The 10,365-nt window shown below is 41.7% G+C and overlaps 1 protein-coding gene across 1 annotated transcript; it reads left to right on the forward strand.

Moving 5' to 3' along the window:
- Nucleotides 1-1,394: 1,394 nt before the first annotated feature.
- Nucleotides 1,395-2,439, forward strand: LRRC30 (leucine rich repeat containing 30; the record flags this gene model as incomplete). Its single annotated transcript, XM_084260743.1, is given in 2 exon segments — nucleotides 1,395-1,481; nucleotides 1,483-2,439. Coding segments are annotated over 2 exon segments (1,044 nt in total).
- Between the last annotated feature and the right edge of the window lie 7,926 nt (nucleotides 2,440-10,365).

Here is a 10,365-nt window from a genome sequence, read left to right on the forward strand (position 1 = left end):
TACAACCTGCCGTAGATGATGATGCTTTATTAGTGAGGCTGGACTAGATGGTCTCCAGAGGTACCTTCCAATGCAGACTATTCTGTGGTTCTGTGATTCTGTGTGCCCTGACTCCCAGCTGCATCTTCATACATAGTCCTTTAGCATCTGAGCTAATGCAGCGTTTTTTAGGTGAGGCTTCCTGAAATGAAGTGGTGGGGAAGGTGCACCCAAATCTCTCAGGCAGCAGCAGAACATCTCCATCACCACAGATCCACTGGAGAGGAAAAGCCCTGAAAGTCTTGCACTATTTGCTTCAATTTTCACCTAATTTAAATGGTGCCTGAAGCGTATCCTTTTTAGGGTCCCTTCGAGTTTAAACTCACTGCATATTCCTGTAGCAATACCATTTCCTTTCATCAGCAGAGCTAGCTTCAGCTGTTGTTGGGTATTATTATACCTCACTGCTTCCTTCCTCTCCCATCAGTCCCTCTATCCTGGAGTTAAATGTCATTTATAGTTGGAGCTATCTGACTGCTTGTTCCCCCGCACACCAGAATAGCCCGGAAAGACAGGAAAGTTCATGGGGAAAAGGACATCATGTGGCTACATTTTCAGCAGCACGAAACAACCAGACCCCAAAAATCTTGCTGAGGGATGTGAAAGTAGCACAGGATGTGTAGGGCAGTATAATTTGGGCAGAACTGCACGCTACGACTGCTCACACTTGGTGACGTGGGTAGCAAGCAATCATCCAGTGGGCGCAGATACCACTTGGAAAATGTCACAGCTGCAGTGAAGGTGGCACCCTTTTTGAAAAGAAAGAGGCCTTTCCTCACCACAAAGGGGATATAAAAGCTAATACTTTTTACGAGTATTAAATTTTTCTTTTACTTTTTTTTTATTAATGAATAAACAGCTCAGAAGGACTCACAGGAAAAGTCTTTACCTGCAATTTTGCAGCACGCCAAGTTTTCTGGTCAGTGAAATCAGAAACATAAAAATGACTGTAAAAACATCCTTTAAGTCTGAATTGAAATGAGGGCTTCTTTGTTTGCTTGTTTTCTTCTTTAGGTGTTTCTGTGTGCTTCTGTGATTGCTTGGGGCTTTTTTTGAAGTCACTCTTGTTAATTGTCCTGTAGCCATGGTATGTACCAGATAGGCAAGAAAGCTGACATGGTGAAGTTATATACAGCATCCTTGTGACCTTTTTGCAGTGAAGATACATATCTGTCCAATAAAGCCCAGGCCAAATGACAGTGACAGCTGCCTTGTGGCATTCAGTTTGAATTAAACAGGTTTGCTCGCAAGTCGGGAGCAAGTATTTCATTACAGACTGTGCACCAAGACCAGCATAAGCCCCCAAAAGTGAAACTTTCCCTCAGCAGCTATGGAAACTGCCCCGGTGGACTGAAATGCACTTCACAGGCTCCTCCTTATCTCCTTGCTTTGACTTTCCTGCCTCCTGCAAGCTGTCATCCTCTGTTGGCATTTGTATGTTGGTATAGCACTTGCAAGGGAAGAAAAACCTCACTCCATCTCTCAGGAGAGATACAGGGTGTTATGGGAACTGAGCACTCGAAGAATGAGGGTCGAAGAAGCACGTTTTTCCTGAGGAAAGGTCCAAAGTTGTCAGCATGGGAAGATGCTCTTCTCTCAGGGAAAGAGCCCAAGTCGCTGCTGAAACGGGGCTTGCGGTATGTCAGCTTGAGCCTCATAATGAAAGGGATGACCAGCGTACCTGACTTCTTGTGGGGACTGCCCGAGGTGCAGAAACTGAACCTTTCACGAAACCAGCTGGTGGTGATTCCTCCTTCACTGGGGAAACTGGACAGGCTGGTAGTGCTGAACTTGGGTGGCAACTGCCTCAAGTGTCTCCCTAAAGAGATTGGGCTGCTGAGGAACCTGAAGGTCTTGTTTGTCAATATGAACCGCCTGACAGAAGTGCCGGCAGAGCTCAGCTTGTGCAGGAAGCTGGAGGTTTTGAGCCTCTCACACAACTGCATCTCGCAATTGCCTTTGACCTTCACTGATCTGACGAGCTTGAGGAAATTGAACCTCAGTAACAACCGCTTTGTGCAGATTCCCCTCTGCATTTTTGCACTGAGGAGCTTAGACTTTTTGCACCTAGGGTCCAACAGGCTTGAAGACATCGCAGAAAGTGTCCAGTATCTGGTCAATCTGCAAATCTTTATCATAGAGAATAACAAGATACGCACCCTGCCACGGTCCCTTTGCTTCATCAGCACTCTGGAATTGCTAAACATCGATTACAATGCCATACAGACTCTCCCAGATGACCTCTACCTACTGCGACGGCTGCCACGCATTGCATGGAACCCGATGGACAAAGGCCTCCACATTGCTCACAACCCCCTGTCTCGGCCCCTGCCTGAGGTCGTTGAGGGAGGGCTGGATGTCCTCTTCAACTACCTCAGGGAGAAAAAGGAGCACAATTGAGTTTCTGCTGAACTTGGGATTAAGCCTGTCATCAGGACTCAGTCGTACTGGAGCGCTTTCCTGCACAGGCATTTGCACTTCATAACGCTTGGATTTTGAAGACTGTGGATGGCTTTAGTAACAGTTGGAGGAAAGCAAGTAAAGTATGATAGTCTTGATTATGTGTGTGAAGAGTAAACTTTCTAAAAATAACCACCTCTGTAACCTTCAGTGTTGGTGTGTTTGGGGTTTTTTAGAGAAAAAAATACCCCACAACAACCAACCTGTGATAAAATGTTTGCTCTCCCTTTGAGAGAGATAAATTAAGGCAGACTGCTGGAAGTGCAGAAACGTGTATTTGCCAGCTATTAGGTGTGAGGAATATTAGTATAACTGGGATTTACTGCATGCAATTGCAGTTGCACTTTACTCCCGCTCACTTCTTCATACGCAGATAAACCACTACATAAACAAACACTGCTATCTAAGCGAATCTCAAGGAAAATGTTTAATTTACTTTTGGCAGTGAACATACCCAAAGCTATATTAGCCCACAGACAATACCTTACCGGACAGTTCAATACTGTTCATTGTTTACTCCACAGCTGCGAGCTGCCCTCTATAAATTACAGGTGAGGATTGCCGTCAATGAGGTGATTTCCTGATTCTTTGGAAGAAGACCCCAAACTTCCCCAAAGCCCCTAGTCCCCCTCGAGAGATGCAGCCTTTCCCGCTGAGCCTCCCAGGGTGCCTACAGCAGTGCGTCATGTCAGCTGGGAACGGCACCCACACCGAGTGGAGAAATGAACGTAAGGTCCTTATTCCCCCTGACAAAGGCTGTCAGATGAAGTCGCTCGTTACTCGATGAAAGACTGCACTCCGTTCCCTTTCCCACATCCCTGCAATCGGAGCCGTGGAGTAACTTTACTCAGGGGGTAGTGCATCTCCTAAAGGTGAAATATTTCTTTCAGGAAAAGCAGCACCAAGCCAATCATCGGCTTAAGTAAGAGCTCCAAAAACAAATAGTTATTTCTGTGATTTTCTGTAGCAGCCAGGAGCATAAAAGTCAGGTCTTATGTGGTTTCTCATATTGATCTTCCATGAATGTCCTTCATCAAAGTTTTATCTGGTAATAAAGAGGCAGTATGAAAGAGCTGTTAACAATTTATGCAACCTGGGTTTTTTTGTTCCCTCACACCAGTGTAAAACAGAAGCAACTCAGCTGAAATCGGTTGAGATAAATGCTTGTAATGGCAGTGTAAGAGAGGAATGAGTCTGTAATTCCTGAGCTAATTAAGAGCATTCAAAGCCACTTTTAAAGTGCTTCCTATCCTATGTCAAATCTCAGGAATCAATGATTACTTTCTAAAACATAATTTGCTCGAAATTACGGAAGGCTGTGAAAGGCTGGTGCTGCTTGTAGTGAAGTTAATGGGCAACCCTTGGCTGAGGGAAAAACTCTTCAGCAGAGGTAGAAGCAGCCTGATAACAGCAGACAATTAAGTAATTTGTAGGTCCATGCAAGCAAACACGGCCCCTTTGGCCACGCTAATGTTATCAGTGTGGTATTGAAGGTAGCTGTGAAGAATTGGCACTCACAGAATATTCCACTCCGGGGCTGCTTACCCTGATATTTTATTATGTTGGATTGTTTTGTGTCCCGTTTGTTATCGGAATGGAGAATTTCAGTGTTACACCCAGGAACTGCAGTTTCCAAGTGTGCAGTCAAGGGCAAGTCTTAGGTTTCTAGCAAATGAGAAACCTTTTTAAAGGGGTACTTCCACTCCAGCATTAAGAAAACAAACAAGCAAAGCAGATAAACAAATGCCAACTCATGGTTATTTTGTGATATTTTTTACATAATATATGTTTCAACTGCAAAGGTATTTCATATCTTGCTTTACATGTATTCATTTTGCCCGTGCAGTGGGATTTACAGCAAAGTTCCAAGTTTTAAAATGAACAATATAGCGAATAAATTAATATGTGATTCAATTAGAGACAAGAAATAAAGCTGCAATTATTTATAGAAATACCAACAGATATTTCTTGGAGGGGATTAGGCACAGATTATTAACTTTTCTAAATGTCCATTCCATGTCCCTAACTCTGGCACTCGTGTTAAGCACTGCAGTCCCGCAATGGTGCTTTGCAGGAAAATTAGATGCCTGTGGCATTAATCACCTGAAAAGATTTTCCACATGTCAGTATCCAGGATTATATGACACCAGATAGCCTCCAATGTGATCTGACTAGAAGAGGTATGCACAGTAATTTACGTGGAAGATGTGAGGCTGGACTCTGGGTGTTCATTAGGACATCATTACAGAGGGTGAGACACAGTGCATGATTCAAGAAAATGCTCTCCAGACAGGGGACTAAAAGGCAAATTTGACATAATCAAATGCATCTGGAAAAGCAGTTATAATATGAAGTGCAATGCTAATAATTTAAAATTCAATTATTCAATTGAATAGTAATAACCTTTTACTCAAGCTAATAAACCTTTGTAAGCACACGAAACACATAAAAGTCTCTGCCTTTTTAAACAGAATAATAAAATTCATTGAATAAATGGTACTTTAATGTATAATTCAGATTTTACCATTAAGAAGATAATTTCTACTGAACTGCTTTAGTCTTTCTTTCATTTCTGAATTAAGACCCTAATAAATAGCTTTCTCAGAGATACAGAAAATGATCTCACACAACTCAAGGTAGCGTTCTGAATTCTTTCTGTAAAATGAAAAGACTGTGTCATTGTTAATGCCTAGAAATATGTGAGAGACGCAAATAAAGGTATATGTGTTTGCATCTGAGAGGGAGCAGGATATGGAAAGCAAGCAAGAGGCTCAGGAGGGAGATACAAAGCATGATGTCATACACTGGCCCTAGTTTTGAGCAAGGCATTAGCAAAGAATTGGCGGATCTCTGCATTGTCATCTGATATGAGCTGTGCAGATGGCAGGGAAAAAAGTAGCTGAAAAGCTGGAGGGACCATAGTCATATCTCATAGTATTTGGTGACAGTTCCATTTCTATGTGTGTATTAAATGATACGATTTTGAGTTATAACCTTTCAAGGAACTGTATGCGGAATGTTACATGTGTTTTCTCACACTGAAGTTTTCTCATCCTAAGTCTCACAGCAGCATAACTTTTGATGCATTTTTTGGTTTTGTTATTGGTGGTGGTGGTGTTCTTCAAAGGAGTGGAAAAAGTGGGATCTGCTCATAGGAAAAAGATACTCTCTTGGCAGGGTGACTCTCCTATGGCTGTCACTCAGAGAAGCTCCCAATGAGCTCAGAGAAAATTCTTGATGTGGACAAAACAAAGGACAAAGCACAAGAACAAAGTAGAAAGAACATAGTTAAGGGTCAGGGGGTTAGGATAAATGCAATATACAATACAATTCGCCCCCCGGGTATCATCAAATACATTGATGGTACATTTGGCCAGGTGAACAGCTTCCATGTGGGTTTATTTTAAATCACAAAGAAAGTTGCATTCTGTCAATAGTTTGAAGTCTAGTCAACAAACAGTTATTTTGAAAACTGGAAGGTTTTAGGCTCTTGATCTAACCAAAGTTAGTGACTTTAGCCTCTTTTTTCTTCAACTTGTCATTATTTTCTCTATTCTTCTCTTAATTTTCATCAAAATTCCTATTTTATTTTTAATTTTTTCCAAAATCCTGAACAGTTTCTAGGCATTTTTACTATAAGAATTTGCATTCTGTCGTTTAAGCTTTTTATAATATAAATTAATTCATTTCCTGTTGCTATACTGTAGCTTCAGGAAATCATAACTTTCAGTTAATGTTTGGTCAATATTTTTAAGAACTTTACAATCATCGTTTAAGGATGCATCCAAGAAGTATTGTGTTGATCCTGGAGATATTTGAACACATTCTTTACTTTGCTGGGCCACCACATGGCTTGAAAAAACTTATCACAGCTTAGGTCAAGGAAGCTGGTGAAGAAGGGTCTGGAACACAAATCTTACAAGGAGCAGCTGAGGGAATTGAGACTGCTTAGTCTGGAAAGAGGAAACTCAAGGAAGACCTTATTGTTCTCTTCAGCTACCTGAAAGGAAGTTGTGGTGATCTGGGGGTCAGCCTCTTCTCACAGATATCTAGTGATAGGACAAGAGGGAATGGCTGCAAGTTGTGCCATGGGAGGTTCAGTTTAGAAAATAAGAGAAATTTCCTCTCAGGATGAGTAGTTAGGCATTGGAACGGGTTGCCCAGGGAGGCAGAGGAGTCACTGATCCTTGGGGTGTTCAAGGAAAGCTTGGTTGAGTTACTTATGGACATAGTTTAGTGAGTAATATAGGTGGTAGGGGGATAGTTGGACGAGATGATCTTGGAGGTCTTTTCCAACCTTAATGATTCTATGATTCTATGATCATTTCCACAAGTAGAAAAATCATTAATACTTCAGTTTATTTCCTTAACCAAAGGAAAAATAAGCCTCAGAGTTCTTTACCACATGGCACATAAACAAAGGTAAATAATGAGACATAAAGAAAGCAAAGAAAATGAACTAATATCTGGTTAGTATGATTTCACCAAATTCCAAGGGTAAATTTGCTGGGCAACCTTCAGACAGCAGTCTGAAGAGACAGATTCAAGGAGTGTTTCAGACAGCCTTGTGCAGTTTGTAAAGTTTATATGTGTGGAAACAAAATATATAATCATTTCTAAAATATTAGAAAGTATGTGTATTATTATGTCACATGTGCTTCTGCAGTCCACACAAACAAAAGCTGGAATCCTCGAACAATCACAGCAAAAGGAAAACTTCTGCTGAGTGCAGAAGGGCCTGCATTTCTATGACAACATAGGCATTTATCATTTTATATCCAGCAAAACCAAGATTTAAAAACTCAGTAGATGTTTAAATGGGTATGAGGCTTTAGATATATTGGGACAGAGGTACGCTTTAATAGTCACATGTGGACTAAGTCTGAAAATCCTTTTATAAAATTGCATAATCCTTCTGCTGTACAAGGAAGAGGCAGAATAATAATTACAAAGGATGAAGAGAGGGAGAGACACTGAAACAGTTCTCCTTAGAAATGTATTAGGTTATCTGAAAACCCAAAAGGAAATCAAATTCATATAAATTTTTTTTTTTAAGTGCAAATACGTAAAAAATGTTTTTTTCTCCCTCCCAGCATTCCAGAACTGTTTACATTATTAAGTTAAAATTCTTCTTTCATTCCCCTTTCTCCCCCTCCTTGGTTCCATGCGTTTGTCTGTGCTGCAGTGAGGGTCAACCAGCCTTCAAAAACCATCCCTCAGCTCTGTCTTCTGCAGCTCAGTGGTACCAACAGCATCCTGTGCCGATTTGTCTGCCTACCACACCGGATTACTTCACAGAATTTTGCAACCAAGCCTGAAATTTATACTCTGATGTATGTGGCGTCACGTCATGCATGGCTAAAAAGGTGGTTTCCAGTGAAGCAGGAAGTGTAGCAACAGCTTCAGAAAAGGTCACTGTAAATTATGGTGCCTCATAAAGTAAGCTTACCCAGGCAGACTAAAAAGACGACCACAGGACAGAGCTTTATGTTTTCCTAGGGCTCAGAGGAGCTTCAGATACCATAAATTCGTTGATAGACAGCCTGTTTTTAATTTCTACCTCCCAAATATTAAAAAAAAAAAAAAATCTATTTTCTTTTTCTATGCAACTCTTGGAGGGAAATACATGTTCTTACATTTTCTTCCTAATCTCCAGCCTTTGTGTCATGGGTGTACTCACAGAAGCAACAAATTGTTTTTCCCCTTCTGCAAAGCCATTGTGGGTGGGTGTGAAAATGTACTGAGGGTCTGATCTCTCCCTCGCCATGCCAGGAGTGCGGGATGGGGGAGGCTAGCGGTGTCCATAACCACCAGTCATGAGATGGGTAACCTACCCAAAACAGGTGTCATGCTCATGACACCAGACTTATGTGGTCTCAGACAGTGGTTAGTATTCAGACACTGTCTCCATGCTTGATAGAGATGGACACATTGCTCTGGAGAGGCACCAGTGCTGCTGGTGTGCTCTGTGTTGTCCTAGGGTCTCTCGTTGCTGGCCGGAGAGAGCCCCAGGACATCTGCAGCCGGATTCAGGCATCTGAAGCAAGGTCAGTGAAGCTGCAGGGTACAAATACCTTCCATCGCCTGGCCTTGCCTCTGCAGCATGTATCCACAGGACACGAAACACTGCCTCTCAATATAACAAAACATTCAGACCTGCTGAGAAGGGTTGGAAGAGACATCAGAGAAATGCCAACACACCTACAGTGCCCTGTGCCAATTGCTTTTAGTGGCAGAAAATCTTTTCTCCCTAGTTATTAAAATGTTCCACGTCAAAACAGGGGTAAGCAGGACACATTTAAAAGAAGTCTCAGTAGTTTTTAAAATGGCATTTCAAGATTAGCTAAAAGAAATTTCCAAGTGAGTAACAGCAAACTGTTAAAGCAAAAAACTGCTTCCATCTGGAAAAGAAAGTTATTTTCATTATACTTTCCTTGCTTGTTCTTTGTCCTTTTCGTTTTTAAAAATGTTATGGAAATCTCTGGATGTATATGTAGGTTTTTCTATTGGTCCATCATATATACATGTTTTCCCTATAGGGGAAAACAGAGGCTATTAGTGGTTCCTAAATTGTTTGCCTGTGTAAGCAGACAAGTCTCTCTGGCATAGAGTAATATAGTTCCCTGTAAATGGCACTGGTGGGATAGCTGAGGAATCCAGAAGAATAAAATCTTCACTTTGGGAAACTTATGCAATCGAGTGTGACTTGGTTAAGATAATGTCTTTCCATAGGCACTTCTGTGCACAAGGGTCCTGTACATCCTTCAGCATGCCTATCTTTTCTTTCCACTTGGAAAACAGCAGTGTAAAGAATAAATTGTAAGGTGGTGGTTATGTGTTCTGTCCACATACGAGTACAATTGAGAAGACACTAACCTTGTATTCAATTCTTTAAAAAATATCCCTCTGAGCACAGAATTGTAGGGGTTGGAAGGGACCGCAAGAGATCATGGAGTCCAACCCATTGAGTCCTCCACGTGCAAGCTTGTGTGTGTGCATGTGTGTGTGCATGGGTGTATATTTGTGGGTACACATGTTTGGAGGTATTTGGGAGGTTTTTACATTGCTTTGTGATGTAGTATCTGAGGAATATATTTGGGCTGACTGAAAAGTAGCACATTCCACTGCACATAAACCACTGATGATTTAGTATCAAAGCAGGGCTTAAAACACAGGGTGTTAAATTATATTGCTTTTTAACTTCTCATACATCAGTTTTTTCTGTGATATCTATGTTAGATATCACAAAGTTCATTGGGACTTTTGTTAAGCAATGTGGGGATTTGAAATATGGAAGAATTTGGATTCAGACATGGCCTGGTTCTGGCCAGGCCAGAGTCAACCTCCCCAAGCAGCTGAGTCAAGCACAGGTGAGCTGAGTCAGCCCGGGGTGTTTCCACACCACCTGACATCACTCCCCCATAAAAGGGGCTGGTCGGAGCACTTTGAGTGCTTCTGGGGTGTTGGTTAGTTTTTGTGTCATTCAGCACTCTGTTGTCATCAGTTGGTAAGGTACTCTGTGTTATTGCTGGGTGTGAGTGTAATTTGTCCCCTTTCATGATGCTTTTGTCAGCTGGCCTTACCCCAACCCATGGAGGCTCTGTCTCTTTCTCCTTAGGGAGCGAGCGGTGTGTGCTGCTCAGCCACTGCTTGGGGCTGAACCACCACAGCACAGTTCAGTTATTGATGAATAATCATAAAGGGCATACATTCATTTTCTGTTAATCACTAGAAGTTTAGTAGCTCTTGCTGTGAACTGTTTGAAATGTATTCTTTAGCCCACCAAAGAAGAGAGGAAGTTAAATTCTATGGAAACTTCCAGATCTGACAGTGAACTGAATGCTTCTGGAGTTGTTTGTCCCAAAT

The sequence above is a fragment of the Gallinula chloropus genome, assembly GCF_964237585.1.
Source record: "Gallinula chloropus genome assembly, chromosome: 2".
In the NCBI taxonomy this organism is placed as follows: Eukaryota; Metazoa; Chordata; class Aves; order Gruiformes; family Rallidae; genus Gallinula; species Gallinula chloropus.